The 19,149-nt window shown below is 49.3% G+C and overlaps 1 protein-coding gene across 5 annotated transcripts in view; it reads left to right on the top strand.

The window, feature by feature from the left end:
• Positions 1 to 18,812, top strand: part of lef1 (lymphoid enhancer-binding factor 1) — a 38,194-nt gene extending 19,382 nt beyond the window's left edge. The window contains exons 4-11 of one of the 5 annotated variants that reach the window (XM_076294757.1): positions 1,017 to 1,149; positions 3,913 to 4,003; positions 5,830 to 5,949; positions 6,949 to 7,111; positions 7,822 to 7,929; positions 9,539 to 9,575; positions 10,448 to 10,488; positions 17,271 to 18,812. In XM_076294757.1, coding sequence (XP_076150872.1) covers positions 1,017 to 1,149; positions 3,913 to 4,003; positions 5,830 to 5,949; positions 6,949 to 7,111; positions 7,822 to 7,929; positions 9,539 to 9,575; positions 10,448 to 10,482 — 687 coding nt within the window. In that variant the 3' untranslated portion in view covers positions 10,483 to 10,488; positions 17,271 to 18,812. Of the gene's footprint in view, positions 1 to 1,016; positions 1,150 to 3,912; positions 4,004 to 5,829; positions 5,950 to 6,948; positions 7,112 to 7,821; positions 7,930 to 9,526; positions 9,576 to 10,447; positions 10,489 to 17,270 lie in introns of all 5 variants that reach the window. The other 4 variants (XM_076294756.1, XM_076294755.1, XM_076294754.1 and 1 more) reach the window with 4 other exon arrangements.
• Positions 18,813 to 19,149: the final 337 nt, after the last annotated feature.

Genomic DNA, 19,149 nt, shown 5'->3' with positions numbered 1-19,149 from the left:
CCTGCCGTCCACCACCTCTCTCTGCCCAATTAGCTTTCACAGAATGGTCACACTGGTCACAAATTAGGACACACCACTCATTCTCCCTCATCTTTGCCTGTAGGGTGGGGGCATTATGGAGTGTAGTTGAGTAGCTGAGTAGCGTGGTTAGATTGTTACACAGCGCAGGAAGTTGGAAAGTAAAGCTGAACTAGAAGACTGTCCTTGACTCTGTAGCAGGACGTTGTGTTTTTTTTAGGACCGCGTGTGTTGTGACTACTCATGAGGATAGATGGACAGGCTGAATGTCCCAGCTGTGTGTGTGTGTGTGTGTGTGTGTGTGTGCGGGGGGGGGGGGGGGATGGTGTGAGTCAGCGACAGGGAGGGGGGCTGTGGCTAGGCTGCTGCTGACGTGATTAACCCTGCTTAGTTCCACCGCAGACGGCCCTGGCTCTGTAATGAACTCCCCTTATTCACCGGCTAATGATTCCCTTTGATCTCAAGCCCCAAGACCTCTGCTCTGCTTCTGCCCTGTGGCTTTCCCTCCCACACTCCCCCTCTCTCTCTCTCTCTCTCACTCACTCTCTCTCTGTGTCTCACTCACTCTCTCCCCCAATCCCTTCTCCTCTTGCTTACCCCCCCCCCCCCCCCCCACCCCGTCTCTAGCTGCTGCAGTGGAATATTCAGGGACCAGAGTGATGTTTCTGATGTCTGAATAAACATCTGTGCTGCTATTTTCTAACAGGCAGGAAGGTGTTTATTTTATTTTTTAAACCATGATTTAAATGTATTTATTTCACACAAAGAGTCTCTTCTCCTTTGCTGGTCGGTCTAGGCTGAAGCACTTTTGTGACTGGTCATGGGTTCTGAAAGCTTTGGCTCTGAGCCACAGAGTGCGTGGGCCGTCATGCACACTCACACTCACACTCCCCCTGTCCAGACCCCCAGGAGGAGTGAGTTGCATGGACTGGATGACGTGTCCTAATGATATTTCTCTGCTTTCTTTCCCCCCTCCCTTGCATCCCTGTCTTCTGCAGTCAAACAAGGTGCCAGTGGTGCAGCCATCCCACGCAGTCCATCCCCTCACCCCCCTCATCACGTACAGCGATGAGCACTTCGCTCCGGGACCCCACTCTGGACACCATCCCCAGGACATGAACATCAAGCAAGGTACAGTAAACAGTAAACCATTTGCTTTAGTTTTCAGAATTCACAATCCAATCTTCAGAATTGTTTTCTTTTTTTCCTGAAGTACTTTGTGTCCAACCCAGGGCTCCGTGACGCCTGTAGGTCTTCGATCCACCACAACACACATCTCCCTCGCTACAAAAGCAGAGCCAGGAGGAGACAGGCTGGGAGGGAGGCAGGCAGGGAGGGAGGGAGGGGGGCAGGGAGGGAGGGAGGGAGGGGGGCAGAGGGGCTTGGCAGCCACTCCACCGCACGAGCCGGCCTCCATATGTGCACCCTGTTCCTTCCGGCTGCCACTCATCTGCTCCACCACTTAAAAGAGAAAGAGGGAGTGAAGGAGGGGGAGCGACCGAGGGAGTGCGAGGGGAGGGAGGGAGGGAGGGAGCGCGCAGACAGGATGTGATGATGCAGAGGAGGTCTGGAGGAGCTATAAATATCCCACACAGGGCCGCACGCCACAATCAGACAGCGGCATCTCGCACGCCTCCAAACACAAGCCCAGTCCACCCAGGCTGCCCTCGCTCACAACATGCTTGGACTCCACAACTGGTGTTTGTGAACTCGCACGCTAATGTGGTGGGTGTGTGTGAGTAAGCCATGCGCAGGTTCAGACTTCAGAGTTCCCCGTGGGAGATGTTAAATGGATCTGATACGAAGACCAGTTCACTCCCTCACCACATGGTTTGGTGTAGAGGGTATGTTGAGGTGTCTGCATTCATCTCCCACTGTAATGTTTTAGCCCTGTGTGTCTGGTTCCACTTAACCAGAGGTCACTTGAGGACCGGTCACCATGGTCACTGCATAAACAACTAATACGGCTCATAAAACCATATAGTGCTATTGTTACACTGGCTATATAAACACCGTACCGTTCATACAAAAGAGGTACCACCAAGGGAACCGCTGGCCAAAATGCACTCTGAAGAGATGCAGATGCAATATGTAGAGGGGGCTAGAATGGCAAAACCCCAAAGCAAAAGTAAACATGTGAAGAGCCGGCAGAAAGAGACGATTGGCTTTGGTCTCTTCCATCTTTATTGAATTAGATGCCCTCACGTGGTGCTGTGGTTCATTCCAGAGGAGGAGAGCTGGAGGAACAAAGGGGCCGCCGCGTTCTAGTGAGGTGCGTGGACGCTCTTAGGAGCTGGCGTTTAGGGCAGGACTCGCACAGCAATGAGATGGGCTCGGCGGGGTGGTCCATATCAGAGGTCACGGACGCCATGTCTGTTTTCATCTGAGGTGCTTTCTGATTAAGACTTGGGCCAAGGCTGGTTCTTTCTACAAATCAGTCTTCTTTTAGTATTCATCAGTGCTGCCTCATGTCCCATATTTTCTGTCATATACATTAGAGATATTAGCATAGCAGCAGTTGGCATTTGCAGTGCTGTTTAAGTCTGCAAAACCTTATTTTGATGGGGAGTTAATTACATAAAACACTGCAGGCTGAAGGGTCAAGCAGCGGTTACATTTTAATTTGACAAGGAAAAGCCATCATGAAACACTCCGAAGTTTTGATCCGTCAGTTCCCTCATGTGGAACTAAGAAGAGAGTATGTTGACAGGAGTGTGTGTGTGTGTGTGTGTGTGTAGTGTTGTGTGTAGTGTTGGGTGTTAGTGTGACTGACGGGTGTTGTGTAGAGCCTCTCTGGTTCTCCCCTTCCCCTGCTGCCCTGAAGGAGGTGGTGAAACAGTAAGGCGCGTGGGAGATTAGCAGCCATGGGGTTAAAGTGAGCTCCCTCTCTTGCTCTCGCTCTCTCTCTCTCACTCTCTCTCACTCTCGCTCGCTCTCGCTTTGTCTTCTTCTCTCTCTCTCACTCTTTCTTTTGCTCTCCCTCTTTCTATTGTTGTCTCTCTCTCTTGCTCTCACTTTTACTTCCTCACCCTCTCTCTCTCTCTCCATCTTTCTCTTGCTGCTCCCCCCTTGCTCTCTCTCGCACTCTCGCTCTCTCGCGCGCTTTCTCAGTGGAGGAATCTGAGACTGCTACAGTGGTTTCAGATATAAGCCCTCACTATGGGGGTAGACCCCTTTTGAGCCCAGTTTGAAAGGAGGGCAGGGTAGAAAAGCCAGGATCCATTTGGGATTAGGAGATGGTGTTAATCTTGAGGCAGTCTCTCTCTTTCTTTCCCTCTCTCTCTCTCCCTCTCTCTCTCTCTCCTCACCCCCCCCCCCCCTCCTGTTTTTGTGAGCCTGTGCATAGCTGCGGGGCTTTGCGGTTGTGAGGAGATGCCAGTCAGACAGAGCCATCCATCGCAGAGGCCTCGGTGCTCTCTCCTCGTCTCACCAAACGAGTCCAAAGCTCTTGACCTTGAATCCTGAGAGGAGCCCTCCTGATGAAGAGCTTAGCGCCAAAGGCGGAGTGACAGTCATAGCGCCATGAATCATATCGAGAGGGAGCATTAGCCGAGCGCAAAAGCGTCCTTAATTAGCCGGTGATCGGCTTACGCGGCACACCGGACCGGAGGGACTGCTGTGCGGGACGTAGCCCATTCTCCTGACGTCTTGCCCGATTCCCCCCAGCACCGCATGCCCAATCTCACACGTCTAATGCCTCCCCATGCTCTGTCATGCTGCATAAGTGACAAGCTGTGTGTGTGTGTGTCTGTGTGTGTGTGTTGCTGAAAGGTTGTCTAATGGAATGAGAGTAACTAGTCATTAGTTTAGTCTAGTCTGGTCGTTAGATTATAGGAGACGTACGATTGCATTGGGTCAAATCATTAGGTGTGTAACATGCATTGTTTTCCACAGGTATGCAGAGGCATCATCATGGTCAAGACATTCCCAACTTCTATCCCTTGTCCCCAGGAGGAGTTGGACAGATCACTCCACCACTGGGATGGTAAGTGCTGGCATGCATGAAGGCATAAACTCACTTCACTCTCCCCCCCCCCCCACACACACACACACACTCACACAGGCACACAGTCATTTGGCACACTGTTCAACAAAGGAACGTGGTATCAAGATGGAGCCCTTTTCCTTATGCGGGCCTGTGTACAGTACAGCAGTGAACCCGAGGCCGGCCCAGCCCCAGGCCCCTCCTCCCCTTCTCTCCTCCTTTCCTCTTCCCCTCCCCTCCTCTCCTCCTCTCCTCCTCTCCTCCTTTCCTCCTTTCCTCCCCTCCTCCTCTCCTCCTCCCCTCCTCTTCTCCTCCTCAGCTCTCCACTGCCGCAGCCTCACAAGCCACTCTGTGCTGCCCCCCCCCCCCCTCCTGTGCCTCTCGCTCTCCTGGTGCACATGTCAAACAGACGCGGTCCGCAGCCATGCCTCTGCATCTCTCAAGTGCAAATTTGTCTCCGGTGGGCCGTGCTGGATGGTGGTGCCGTGGCAGTGGGGAGAGCGAGTGCCGCTGGAACTGAAAGGCTCGATTCAGGCCTGTCAGCGCCACGCTGGTACTGTGGGCATGCAGAGTGGAGACAGATGTGAGCAGAGTGAGAGGAGAGGAGAGGAGAGGAGAGTCAGAGCTGACTCTTCAGAGGCTGCTGCTGCTGCCGCCGCCACTGCTGCCTCAGGGCTACTCCAAAAGCCTTTTAGACGAGCCAGAGCAGAGCAGAGCAGAGCTGCCTCTCCACACTCCAAGAGATGAGCTGGTCTTAATGAGTCCAACAGAACAAAGACAGTGGACATCTTTGGTCCAACTAGGAAAAACCAAAACTTGAGAGCGATTGGTGATTTCAAACGGAGTTTGAACTGAATGTCTAGCTGCTTTAGACTAATGATCGTGAAGTTGTGGTATAGGTCCTTCGATTAAAATTCATGAGGCTTTATTGACATGACTTGCAAAGTTGACTATTCTCTGCCTTTTCAACATTATTTTGGCAATGTAAGAAAATGGAATGAATGCAGTAGTGTACCAATAAGAAGTACATAGAAGTACATAATGAAAAACAATGAAATGGATTGGATTGTACAGTGGTTATGTTGGGGGCAACCGTCACTCCAATCCAGGATAAACTCCAATCCAGGATAAACTCCACTTTATTGGAATGACTGGGCTTTACTCATTGTTTGTCCCGCTGTGGTAGACATACTGGACAGCCAGAGGCTGTTTATGCCTGTACCCAAGTACTCAGCAAATGGATAACTGTATCCTGAATAATCCTTTCATCATTAACCATAAATATAGGGAGAAAACAATATATGTCAAACATATAAGTTGTCTTAGTGGTACAGTCTACCCCCTCCCCCAAACAAACAAACAAATAAATAAATACATAAATAAACGTTATTACACCCAGCCCAGCTTCCCAATCTTCAGGACTAGTGGTGGCTGAGCTGAGAGCTCGTTACTTGGTAATGAAGCAGCTGTGGGAAGCTCTGTGTGCTTGTTTACTCTCCGCAGCATTATGCACAACCAGGGCAAACTTCATTAGCACTCATTAGCTGGTTCCCAGGCAGAGCTGAGGGAGGGCCTGAGAGAGCAGCAGAGAGGCGCTGAGGAAGAGGAGCATTGGATGGGTCAGAACAGCCCTGTCTCCCAGGAACGGTGCAGAAGCACTGCTCTCTCCACTAATACCCATCATCCCATGCCTGTGTTAGACATCCCCTTTGTATGCATTGTCTGGTCTCATTACATCTTACACTCTCACAATATAGCACACCACTATTGTCAGGAACCAAAGTTCCTTCTAAATGAGAATGTTTGTTGCTTTCCTCTCATTTCAGGTTTTCCCACCACATGGTCCCAGGTCCGCCCGGCCCCCATGCCACAGGCATCCCGCACCCTGCTATCGTAAACCCCCAGGTCAAACATGAGCCCCATCACGACACCGATCTGATGCACATGTAAGACCTGCCAGACTCACCAACCAACAACTCATGACGACTTTTAACAAATTGGGACATGTTCAGTTTCTGAACCCGATCATATCCCCCATCCCTAGAAAACACACACACACACACACACACACACACACACACACACACACACACACACACGTTTGCTCTCATTCTCTTACACTTACTCATACACCAGTTCGATCGAATCGCACTGGCTCCAGTCAGTGCAGAGGAAGTAGTTTAGTGTGCAAACATACCTTCAGGTATTGCGGAGTGCAGTCGACCAGAAAAAGACGACCCCGGTCGAACAAAATCATTTGCAGAATTTCCACTCCTATTACCGAGATGGAGAGCGGTGATAAAGCTAAGAGCGCCGGGGCGAGCTGATAAGACCTGGCCCCATGCTCCATTTCCCCACAGGCATCGCACCATACCTGCACTGCACATACTCCAGTCTGCTCGCCAGGCTCCACACACCGCTCTCTGCAGTGCATCATGGACAAGGGTTCATTCTGCCTTTCAGAGGGGGAGAGACAATAGACTGAGACAGACAGACAGACAGACAGACTGACAGGCACAGAGTGGAAGACTGAAAAGATGAAGACTTTGAGTTCTAGGCGAGATCTAGGCTGGGAGAGGGAGAAGGAAAAGGGAGAAGGAAAATGGTTTGGTTGCCATTACTGGTGAAGTAATCTCTCTGCATGAAAGCACCCAACTGGACGTGATTAAAGGGGCTGCCGCACACCGCTTCTGGCACTCGAGCGCTCTCACGCAGCTCTGCCATTGGCCGACAGGAAACAGACCCTCGCCATTCTCACACTAGCGCCGTCGCCGTGGCGGCAAAGCCTAGCACCACCGTCTCCATTGTTGAGTTTTTTTTTTTCTTTTTTTTTTTTTTCCCTCTCTTCCTCCCTCTTATGTTGCCTCGCTTCTTTTCCTTTTTTCCTTCCCTTCTTTCACACACTCGTCTGTGCTTTTTCCCCCCTTCTTCCTCTGTTTCTGCAGGAAACCTCAGCACGAACAGAGAAAAGAGCAAGAGCCCAAAAGACCTCACATCAAGAAACCTCTAAACGCTTTCATGCTGTATATGAAAGAGATGCGGGCCAACGTGGTGGCCGAGTGTACGCTGAAGGAGAGCGCCGCCATCAACCAGATCCTGGGGAGGCGGGTGAGTCGCGCACGCTGATGCAGCCATCTCTGCCTCTCTGCTCTTCTCCGCTCCACCGTGGGGCCTCTTCTGGAGGCTCCTCCACCATAGGGCTTCCTCTGTGATGGGGCCTCCTCCACCGTGGGGCCTCTTCTGGAGGCTCCTCCACCATAGGGCTTCCTCTGTGATAGGGCCTCCTCCACGGCCAGGCTCTCCCATCATAAGTGTCCCCATGCCTAGACCCCCTTTTCCTGACGAAACAGACTGACAGGCCAAAGAATTGACTAAACAAAAAATTGGTTGCCGATAATGGATGGTTTGCAGTGACGGAGCACGCCTCTCTGTGACTTGGAAAATAGTGGAACCGCTAAACATGTTTAATGCCTTAACCAAAGCCCTGGCGGTCGGAGGCAGCCAGCCACAGCAAAGCGCCATTTGCGGCTGTGTGGGGTAATTGCCCGCTGACATAGTTTGAAGTAAAGCGCCGCTAAATTGGAACCAGTGTTTTGATATGAAATCAAAGTTTTTTTTCCTCGCTGTGCATGTTAATCTCTTCATCGTGTTTCCCCCTTCTCTCTCTGCTGTTTTTTTTTCTTCCCATACAAATCGTTTGGAAGTTAAAAAGGATTTTTTAGCAAAACACTAGCACGCGTCTCTTTGGAGGGAACTTGAAAGTGCATGCCAGTAATTGACTGCCTCTTTTTTTCCCTAATCTCCCTTGTACTGAACAGTGGCATGCTTTATCTCGGGAAGAGCAAGCTAAGTATTACGAATTAGCCCGCAAGGAACGCCAGCTCCACATGCAGCTCTACCCTGGCTGGTCCGCCCGAGACAATTATGTAAGTATCTACAGAACAGCCCAGCAGATGAGAGGTGTGTGACCTGAGAGACCCCTCCCTAAACATTCCTGCATGGGTTACGTAGTGGTGGTGGTGTTGGTGTTGTTGTTGTTATTATTATTGTTATTATTATTATTATTATTTAGGTTATTCTTTTCAGTCTTTTTACATGCTACATATCTAGTACCAGTCATTTTTAGTTCTGTAGATTGAATTGAATTTGAATTTATTTTAATTAATATTTAATACATGAATGGAATAGTTGAGAATTATTTATACTTGTGTCAGAATTTATTAGTCTTACTGTTGTTTAAGATGTCAGGAGATTATATAGAAAATTATTTGAGATGGCGATTAAATGTCATCATGCAGTGTGGTATTTCCATGCATGTGTGTGTGTGTGTGTGTGTGTGTGTGTGTGTGTGTGTGTGTGTTTTTGAGTGTGTGTGCCTACGTAAGATGTTTTTTTTAGCTCTCTGTGTGCGTGTGTGTTGATGAGTATGTGAGCGCGTCTGCTTTTGTTAAAAGTGTGGCTCCAGCACTCACATTCACTCCACCACTGAGGTGCTTTGTGGTGTTTATCTGCCTCCCCTCGGGCACGGCAGGCAGCCCTCTCCTTGAGCCTCCCTCCTGCTGCAGCCAAGTCGCCCCACACAGGGCCACGCCATGCCACCGCAGGCTCCTCTTACAGCGCTCGCTCTTACAGCCTGCTGCTAATTACGGAGCGCCCGTCTCTGAATACTTTATGTTTACTGTGATGCTAGAACATTTCATATTTTTTGTACTCAGACTGTAAGATGTTACTCCACTATTTCAGCAGGCAGATCAATTTGGTATGGCAGAAATGGTTCCCCGTGAGTGGAGTGTTTGAGTCGGGCTCTGCTAGCTCAGAGCTCCAGCCCCAGCTCACCCAGGCCTACAGCCCATCCCTGCTCTGTCACAGACTTCACAGAGGCGCTCGAGGCTCCCTCTCACTGTCAGCACGGGCAGAATACACAGATTAGTGGCTGAATAAGTGGATTATCAGAATTTACAGCAGGAAACCAAAGCGCCCCTCATATTGGACTAAAAAATGACGGCACACTGCTATCTATACCTATAGTCACCCCCCCCCCCCTCCACACCACCCCTAAGGATTTGGAATAAGCTTCCCATCCATACCAATCCAGACTTCTCGAAAGAACAGGATGCTTTTTATGGAAATGAGGATGTGCCCAAATAAGATACCCTAGAATTATTTTTGACATTTTTCTGGTGCATCACTGGCCATCCTTATGACTGACTTAGAGAACTTTTACAAGTGGAGTTGTACAAATAAAAGATCACGGTGGTGCACACTGCATATTTTCAGATATTTAATATAATTTATTGGAGTAAAATGGATGTAGTGAAAATGACCACCTCAGGAGGAGTTTGGTGTGTAAGGGTGGGGCCTGCTGCTCTCTGAGCTGTGATTGGCTGGAGCAGTGAGTGGCGTGGGTTGCCGGCGGTGTCTAGCGGGGGATGAGTGAACATGGCAAATGGCAGAACGATGATAGTGGTCTAGTGGGCGTGAGTGCTGGAGCCGCACTTTAAGCCTTCCCTGTATATTTTATAGGGAAAGAAGAAGAAGCGGAAGCGGGAGAAGATGCAGGAACAGGCCACAGGTAAGAGCGCTGACCCTTGACCCCTGACCCTCCCACTGTGTGTCTGCTGCTGCCGCTCTGTGCACCCTCCACCTCTACCACTGGACAGCCTGCAGCACAGATCGCATCACACCAGCTCAGCACTGCCAGTCACACACTCACAGAGCCTGTGCCTGTCTATTGGCACTAAAGCACAAAAGCGTTTGAGCATGCTAAATTGAGGAGCCTCATGAATAATCAGCAGTAATTATACATGCCCTACATTATCCTCCTCACAGTCTGGTGATTGGCATATAGGTGAGGTTTTGCGTTGGCACTTGTGCTCTGTGCTCAGGCTCCAGGTAGGGCTGCCATCTTCGCCATCTCGTGCCCTTATCTCTAGACCACTACTCCCTGCCCACCCTGTGGCTCACTATTAGGTGGAGTGGATTTTTAAAGTGCACTTGTGAGTATTTTTCCCCCTTTTGCTCTGTCTCCCCCTCTCTCCACCCTCCTCCCTCCTTGCTTTCCTCCCTCCACATATTTCTGCAGACTTTGGGATTAGTCTGGCCATTCTAGTTGACTACTGCCTCGGGCTTTGCTCTCTCGTCTGCTTGCTTGCTGTTTTTTTGCTGACCTGTGAGAAGTTGTGGCTGCAGCCCTGTGCAGACACATTTTTAGCACAATAGTCTTGTGTGTTACCCCCAACACTGTACAATATAACGTCACTAATCTCCAGCAACTATAGTTATAGCTTGAGCTTGTACTTTCAGCAGTAGAATGTTGTATCTTTCTCGAGTAAGCCTCACCTGGCCGCCATTTTTAAATCACTGTTTGGTCAGAATTAGGATGGTTGGTGGATGGTAGCAACACCAAACTCCACCACCACTGTTAAAAGCTGCGATCTTCCGCAGGTACAGGCCAGAGAATGAAAACGGCGTACATCTGAGCTATGGTAAGACCACCCTACTCCCTCCGCTCTCCAGTCTCCTCTATTCTGATTCTGATGTGCTGCTCTTGGGTCTAAGACCTCTACAGACTAATCCTAAAGCTCCGACCTAACCATAACTCACTCATCATTGGCCAATGGAGTCGATTGTGTGTTTCTATCCAAACGCAATTGATTTTTTTTTGTATGTGTGTCCTCTCCTTCATAACCTCTCCCCTCCTCTAAACCAGTCTCTCTGTCACGTTTTTAAGGATTTATTATATTAATCCAATTGGCTCTGTCCCTGCAGTTGGGATGGTGCTTGTTGCATGGCATGGTTTCATGTCGTACACAATGTGCTTTCACGCTATCACATTGTCACCAATTCACTGCCCGCAAATAAGGACTGAATGAACTGTATTGTATTATTTTTCCACAGGCATCTCTGCAGTCCAAACAATGTATTGCTCTGTTGTTGTTTACTCATAAATGTGTGGCTGGCTAATCACAACCATGTCCACCCACATCTTTCCCTTTGACGGTTACTGCGCAAACAACAAGATTAGCACTTTCCTCACATTCAATATATCTTAAAAATAATAATAATAATAAAAAAAAAAAAATATATATATATATACATTATTTATTTTATTTTTTTTGATGAATGTGCTCTTTGGCTTTCTGTACATGTGCCCCTGCTAGGTTGTGCAGCCGAGGGCTGCTGCTGTGTGCTGTGAGGCCTGTAGGCATAGAGTGAGTGCGGCAGATTAAAGCACAGCCCCAGATGGAGCTCCTCTCCCTCACTCATGTGTCCCCCATGTGTGATCTGGCCAATGCCGTGAATGAATAATGACCTTGCCAGGAGTTTCTGCCTCACACGTGCTTTTCCCCACTCGGAAGGGGGAAACTAGCCACTATGGGGCTCCAAGTTTTTTCACCAGAGCAACTGCTGTGTGAACATGCAAGCATGGTGCAAACATGGGTGACATGAATCCTTTTTTTTTTAATCAGAATAAAATCAGAATTTTGAATTTTGCTGGAATTTGTTGTAAACAAGGGGCAGAATAACACCAGAAATGTAGACATAATTTTTCTGATCATAGCTCCCTATAAAGTCTGAATTGGACAGCTTTCTTTGAGTATCTCGTTCTTTGCATAAACTACTGTGGATTTCCAACTGCAACGAAGAAAGCATTTCATCTCTGATCCAATAATTAGCAGTGCCTTGTGGAGTCTGGACGGACACCCTTGCTGATTCATTGTGACAGCCTTAAACTAATATGCATAATACCAGGAATACTGATGCAATGTGGAAAGCCCTCAATTTATGCAGATCCTGGGAGCTGGATTTTAAGTTAGCTTAGCATAGACTGTAGAAAAAAAAAAATTTCTTTAAAAAATTAGGTTATTTGTCTATTTCTTCCTCTACACCACCTGGCACCCTCTAAGTCATATGTGGTGTTTAAGAAGAGTGAGATCCATTTGATGCTCTTGATTTTAGCTCGCACGTCTCGGCCTTGTTGGACATGATGCATAACGCACTGACTCTCTGAGCTTTCCCCCGATGTGTTGGATCCTTAAACAAAACAACGTTGCCGTAAATGGTTGGGCTGTTATAAATGAAGCCCCGGCAGTCTTTTTATCATGTCGTGGCTGCCCCCATCTCAGACCTGCCTATCTCGCCTCCATGCTGGGCCGGCAGTAGTTTTATGGGCATGACTCGCTGACAGGTTAGACACAGTGGAATGATGTAGTGTACATTTACATGACCAAAGTAAAGGCCTCCCATTTCCTTCCCCCCTCAGCACTGTGTCTGCTGCCTCTGCCTGTTGGGCTTTCTGTCTGACTAAGCCCTCTGATTTACCGGCTTTCAGATTCTTATCTTCTCACGACACACGCACACACACAGACGGAGACGCACACGCACACACAAACACACACACACACACACACACACACACACGTACGTACGTACACACACACACACACACACACACACACACACACACGTACACACGCATGCACACAGACACACACCAAAGGCTCTTGTTCCTTTTGCCATTGTGTGTTCTCATTTTAAAGGGGGGAGGTTATGTAACTAAAGTGCCGTTTAAAGAAATGTGAATTTGAACCTGCATTTTGGGAGGTAATCTCAATTGTAAGAGCAGAGAGGCTGTGACTCATCTGGCCCAGACGCATCTGAGCTTGCCCCTTTGTTGCTCGCTGTAACTCTACACACACTGCCTTCCTTGTTACACTCCCCACACAATGTGTGTACATTTGACCGTCACGCTCAACTCTGACTGCGATTGTTTGCCTTGTTGGCTGTTGAGGTTGATGTTGCTGTCCGATTCGCTGCTCTCGGCGGGCCTAAAATAGACACTGGCAGCATAAAGGAGGGCCGTGTTCTTAAGGTCCTTGTCCGCGGCGGCGAGGGAAAGGGGCCGGTGGTGCGGAGAGCGTAGTCCAGCCCACAGACATGAAAGGAGGCGCTGTTCTCGCTGGAGCCGTGGCCGCGGCTTCTGCTGGGCGCAGCTCCGCTGCTGTGATGTGTGGGGGCAGGAGTCAGCTGTCAGCCTTTGATGAAAGAAGAAAGGAGGAGAGATGGAAAGAAGGGGCCAGAAAAGAACAGCAAGGAGAGAGAGAGAAGGGGAGAGGGAGAGGGAGAGAGAGAAAAAATCATTAACACACAGGATTTTTTTTATTTGTAGTCTTGTCCTCAGTCCCTCATCATGCCTTAAAGGCAGAAGGTTTTGGTCTTTGCCTGAATCTGGGCAACATTCAGCCAGTGCTCCTCTCTCTCCCCCTACCATGTGCGTCTGCCAGCGGACCATGCTGCTGCTCCAGCCAGCAGTCCCCTAACCAGTGGGCTGACATAACTAGTGTCTGACCACCAGCAATGCACAAGGCATTGCCTCTGCTCACCAAAGGCAGTTCAGCAGGCACTCTGACATAAATCACAGGTGACTGCTCAGCTAATGTTACTGTGGGACCCTCAGGTTTCTGGCACCAAAACCACCGTGGCCTACTTGAAGGGGGGCAGAAGGAGAAGGAGGAGGAGTAGTAGAACAGCATCCTCAGCAGTTTTGGGGAGTTTTGTGCACATTTGAGTGTGGAGGTCCGTCATGCAGGTGTGCTGAGCTAGACGTGGCTGTGGAGGAGTGGAGTAATGGCTTTGAAGTCTTCTTGGGAGAAGGGCTCCCCATTTTTGTCCCTCTTCCTCTGTTTTTATTTTTTTTCTTTATCTGCCTCTCCTCTCTCCGGGAAGTGATCAAGGTGCATGCCTTTTGTTTAGGCTGGGCCTGAGGTTTGTTGTCATTTGGTCGCAAGCTCGTTGTGTAGATGTTTGAGGCAGCTGTTGAGCAGCATGGGGGACAGGAGGGTCCTGAGTTTGGTCTTTTCCATTTCCTCTCTCTCGCTCTCCCAGTTTCTCTCCATGTTTCTCTTCCTAGGAGGGCTGAGATTTGACCTTGTAAAGGTCCCCTCTGTGAGATTGTTATCTGGGGATGAAAAGGTACTGGGGTAAGGGAAGAGACAGGAAGAGCAAAAGAGGCTGGAGGAGGAAGCCAGGGGACTGCTTGGCAGCTGTTTTAGTGGTAACTTTTCTCTCTCTCTCTTCCCCCCTCCCCCTCTCATCCGTCTCTTTCTCTCTCTCTCTCTCTCTCCCCCTCTCCTCTCTCTCTCCCCTCTCCTCTCTCTCTCCCCCCCCCCCTCTCTCTCTCTCTCTCTCTCTCTCTCTCTCTCTCTCTCTCTCTCTTTCTCTTTCTCTTTCTCTCTCTCACTCTCTCCCTTTCTGACTCTCTCCCTCTCTCTCCCTCTCCCTCTCCCTCTCCCTCTCCCTCTCTCTCTCTCTCTCTCTCTCTCTCTCTGTCTGTCTGTCTGTAGTGGAGTTCCTCTACTCTGGAGTAAATCTGGCTTCTATTGTAAGTGCAGGCGGAACCCCTCCCTCCCTCCCTGGCCCCCCTCCCTCTGCTGACTGCGAGTGGCGGCTGGGCCTTTGAAGCTGCGCGCCGGCGGAGGGGTGCAGTCATTGTGCTGCTCTTTGATAGTGCCGCCCTGGCCCGCAGCTCAGGCTGTGCAGGGGCACGCCACGCCGCGCCTGGCCCCCGCGCTGCAGCCACGCAGGGCTCGGGGGGCCCCCAGCGACGCCGCCTCAGATGTGGGAAGCCCCCCACCCCACCCCTTACGCTCCCCCCCCCCCAACCAACCCCTCAGTCTCTCCACACATGCCTGAGGTTTTGGTGGCTCTCGCCTTACCCCCACCCCCAACTCTCTCCTCCACGGCTCCACCCTCCTTCCTACACCACCCGTGCACTGCCCTCCAGCCCAGTATACGCAGTACCCTCAACCTCCAACTCATTTAAGTTTTTTTATCCCTTTAACCGAGCCCCACTTTTTTTTTCCTCTCTCCTCAGGAGCCCTACCCCTCCCCCACCCTTTCTATGCTTTTTTGCTCCAGTGAAATTATAAAGACATAATTGTGCCGAGGCCATTTTTCCTTGCTCCTTTAATGTTATTGTCTCTGGGCCAAAGGAACTGCTGACAGAATGAAGCAGTTTGTTTAAAACATCATTTTCTTCCAGGTGCCGTTTTTTATTACTCGGTTCTGTTTTACCGTCTTCCTCGGAGCGCTGGGCTGCTTCTCGAGGAGAGGGTGTCTGAGTTTTATAGACTTGCTGCTTCTACGAGGGTGTTGCCAAACAAAACGCTGAGCCGGGCGCAGCCAGCCGAGGTCACTCGCCCACATTGAGATCGGTGCTAGGGGCTTTCCAGATGATTTGATTTCATAAATCCCAGAATGCTCTGGGCTTGTCGGGGCCTACAAGCAAGGGTTCCCCTGTAAGTTTCCACTTATATTTCACAGTTGAGGAGCCTTGTCAATCGGTTCATCTTTAGTATTTTTTTTTTATTGGACTGTAGCATGTGTTTTACTGGAAGAGCTATTTCTGTTTGTTTCCTCTCGGTAAGGTCTTTGAGATGCAGTGCAGCACTTCATGCTGTGAGCGAGTGGAAGAGCCATCTCGCTCTTCTAGTGCAGGCTTGAGGAGCTGTGGAACACACGGTCAGCTGATTTGCTGTTTTCACTTCTGACCAATCGGCTCTTGCGCTCTGGGCTGTGCAGCCTGAGTGGCTCAGCCAGTGCCACGGTAAAGTCTGCCCAGCCCTGTATGGAGTCATCTCACTGCTCAGCTTCACTTATTTTCAGAGCAATTTGTCCCCTGTTTTTTCCTTCTCTCCCCTCCTTTTTTTTTTTTTTTTTTTACGGCTCGGTAAGAAAGCCAAAGCGGTTGTGGGGGAGAGGATGAGGGCGCAGGAGGAAGAGGAGGGGGAGGAGCGGGCCCAGCTGCGGGCTCTTTGATTTGCCCCGGGAGGTGAACAGGCCGATTGAGAGACGCGGGGCCGTGCCAGTTATCTTAACCTCCCACACTTCAAAGAGGGCTGTGCCGCCACAGAGTGCGACGGAGCAGGAGAGCGAGAGAGGGAGTGAGAGTGAGGGAGGGAGAGAGAGAGAGAGAGAAAGGGAGTGAGGGGGAGAGAGAGAGACCAGCCAAGCCTCAGAAAACAGAGGAGCGTTTCATTTCCTGCAAGTCGGACCCAGCATTCCACAGCACTAATGGGGAGTAGCTCTTGAATCCCGGCGTTTGTGTGGGGTGGGCCGTGAGGTGCTGGCCCGATGCCCCTCCAGCCCCCAGGCCTCTTCCCCGGCAGGAAGGCCCGCGCTTTTCATCTGTGGCTGGGAAGGAAAAAGCTCCCCAGGAAGGGGGCGCAGGGCGCGGGGGAGCTTTGAGATCCTGGGATGAAAAGGGGGCGTGGGGGTGGGGAGGTAGCAGGGCAGAGGAGGTAAATAAAAGCAACAGGGCGCTCTCACCACTGCCACAGCAGCCACCCTCACCATCCCTTTCTCTCTCCCTCTCTCTCTCTCTCTCTCGCTCGCTCTCTCGCTCTCTCTCTCTCTCCCTTTCTCTCTCCTGCTCTCCCTCCCTCCCTCCAGTTCAGGGTCAGCCCTCTGAGAAAGACGCAGTCTTTCATCCACATGTGGTAAAGGCGTCTCTGTCCAGGTGGCGTGAGTGCTGGGGGTGGGGGCAAGTGTGGGCCGTGACCCGAGTGTGGCGACTCCAGGGCACATATGGGTGAAACGTTGCTTTGTGTGTGGGAGGATGGACTGAATGTCACCAACCAGCAAAGAGATGCAAGGCTCTGCTCAGTTCCCCTCACACAAACATCATGTACTTCAAACATGCCAAAAAAACCCACCATCTACTCACTTCTATTGTTTATTGATCAGTTATTCTGTTTGATGCTGTAGAATAATTCACAATGCTATGTCCATTATTGATGGGCTTCTCTATTAAAAAATACACATTGCCCTTATGTACCAACATACAACAGAAGCTAGTTAATATCACAGGCTTCAGTGGCCACCCTGGCACATCAGTGGCCATTTTGTTTGGCACTAGCAATGCTGAGCTCCAAGTTTCTTGTTCCTGGAAGTTGTGACACATGTGGTTTATAACACCACTGTTGGTTGTGCTGGAAAAGTGCCCATGTCCACCCTCGTCCACCATCTAACTAAAAAAACCAGAAGCATGTGCCTGTTGGCCTTTATGGGTCATGTTTTTGGGGTGAACGTGTCAAGTGGATATGCTGTTTCTCACGAGCCTATGACTAAGAACTTATTTTGTATTTGCCTTGATTGTCGGTCATATTAAGCCTTCCTGCACGTTGAGCTTGCTTGTCCATCTTGCTGACTTAGCAATGTGTCTTTGTCTTGCCCTCAACCCCCCCCCCCCCCCTGTCTCCTCTCACAGGAGGGAAGCGGAATGCGTTCTCTACATGTAAGGCGAAGGCTGCAGCTACAGGCCCCCTTTTAGAGATGGAGGCCTGCTAAATTGACCATGACCTCTCCTGTCCCTCCTGACGCGTCTGCCAGAGGAACCCTGAACCAGACCACGCTCCTCTCCTCTCCGCTCCTCTCCTGCAGTCACTGCTGTAGAGACACTGAACTGAGAAAAGACAATCAATCCTTTTCGAAGACCCGTACCCTCTCACGAGACAGGCCCTCAATCAAACGAACAAAACACAGAGACGGCGTCTGTTCAAGTTCCTTTTCTGTCCTCTTTTGACTTGTTTTATTGTCATCAAAGCCCTAGGCATTGCACTGAATACATCCAGCAAGTTGTTCACCCCCCCCACCCCCACCCCGACACACTCAGATGTTCACGTCCACACGAGCGTCCCCAAGCCCCCCCACTCTGGAGCCGGTCTGGCTGGACCTACGCCAGCTCTGTTCCAGACCGCACTGCCTGCCACCCCACCAGGGCAGCTGTTTGCTCCTAAGTTATTAACTTATTTTGCACCTTTGTTTCTATCAGCACAGTTCACTGAGTTCCTCCCCGTCACTCGCTTGGTTTCGTCCTCCTCACGGCTGACGTCTGGTTGTCCAGACACGCAGTCCTGTTCAGGGGCCCAGTACCTCTTAGCACCCTGCTGTCACCGCCAACACACTTCCCAGGACCCTGGGCCATCACAGACGACATCCTCTCAAGACCCAAGTTTGGGCTTTCTGACCAGGGGGTGCAAAAAGGAAAAAAGGATCAACATTTCACTCTGTTCACATCTGATGTTTAAATTCATTTTGAATGCTTTTTTGTATGTTTTTTTTTTTTGACATTTCATTTCTTGGTGTATATTTCAAGTGAGATTTTGTTCTGTTTTTGTATCATTTTTATATATATATATATATATATATATATACTGGTATATATGAAAATAAGCTTTGGAGACAGGAAAGCCATTTTTTCTTGTTGAAGCATCCTGCAGAAATGAAATGAATAGGCGTCTTTTTGATAACTATTTGTAACAGATAGTGACCTCTCAGTCTTGCGCTAATGTAAAATAATGCTCACTATATTATATGTACTTTTTAAAGACAAGAGTCTTCAGGATGCATCACTTTTCTTGGTATTTTTGCAGGCGATGTTAGGACAAAAGCATAAGAGTAGGTGCGCAGATGCCTCTATTTTATTGTTCTAAATCAAGACATGAAGCAGATATATATATATATATTTACCCCAGCACTTGACCGTCTTTCTTTTATTGCGATGTACCTCTGTCTTCTCTTTATTGTAGGTAATAGTGTGGTATTTTGCCATGTTCTTTATTCCATGCAAGCATTTCTGTAACATTTTATCAATTTTATGTTCTTTTTTTAGTATTACCTGATGCATTTTTTTACTCATTGTCATATTTTAAATCATTGTCATCTTGGTTTAGCATTTCGCTTCCAAGTGGTCACATTTTAACTGTGTTTCAAAATGTCTTGTTTTTTTTTAAGAAAATAAACAGGCATCATTGACTGAGAATGTGTCAAAATAATTACAGCAAAAAGAAAGCACTTCTATTTTTTCTCTGGATCGCATTGTTTCATAGGCAGATGTAATGAAGTCAGGACTGTTGCTGATGTGTAATTGCACATAGAAGTGTGGTGATGCCTGATGAAGAACAGTGAAATGTGTAGTGCATCTCTATCTCTTGGGGCACTTCAAAAGACTCCACAAAATGGACCAGCAATTAAAACCAACTAGCAAGCGATGCCTAAGGCTACATTCATAACGCATTAAATGCAGGATAATGAAAAGAGAAATCTAAATATTCTCGATGGCTTCTCTTTTTTTCCCCCCCTCAAAT

Source organism: Alosa pseudoharengus, unplaced genomic scaffold (genome assembly GCF_046254945.1).
Source record: "Alosa pseudoharengus isolate Yale_2024_CS ecotype anadromous, Long Island Sound unplaced genomic scaffold, YU_APseudo_1.1 YU_APseudo_1.1_scf_2, whole genome shotgun sequence".
NCBI lineage: Eukaryota > Metazoa > Chordata > Actinopteri > Clupeiformes > Clupeidae > Alosa > Alosa pseudoharengus.
This window is presented reverse-complemented; position numbering and strand designations above follow the sequence as displayed.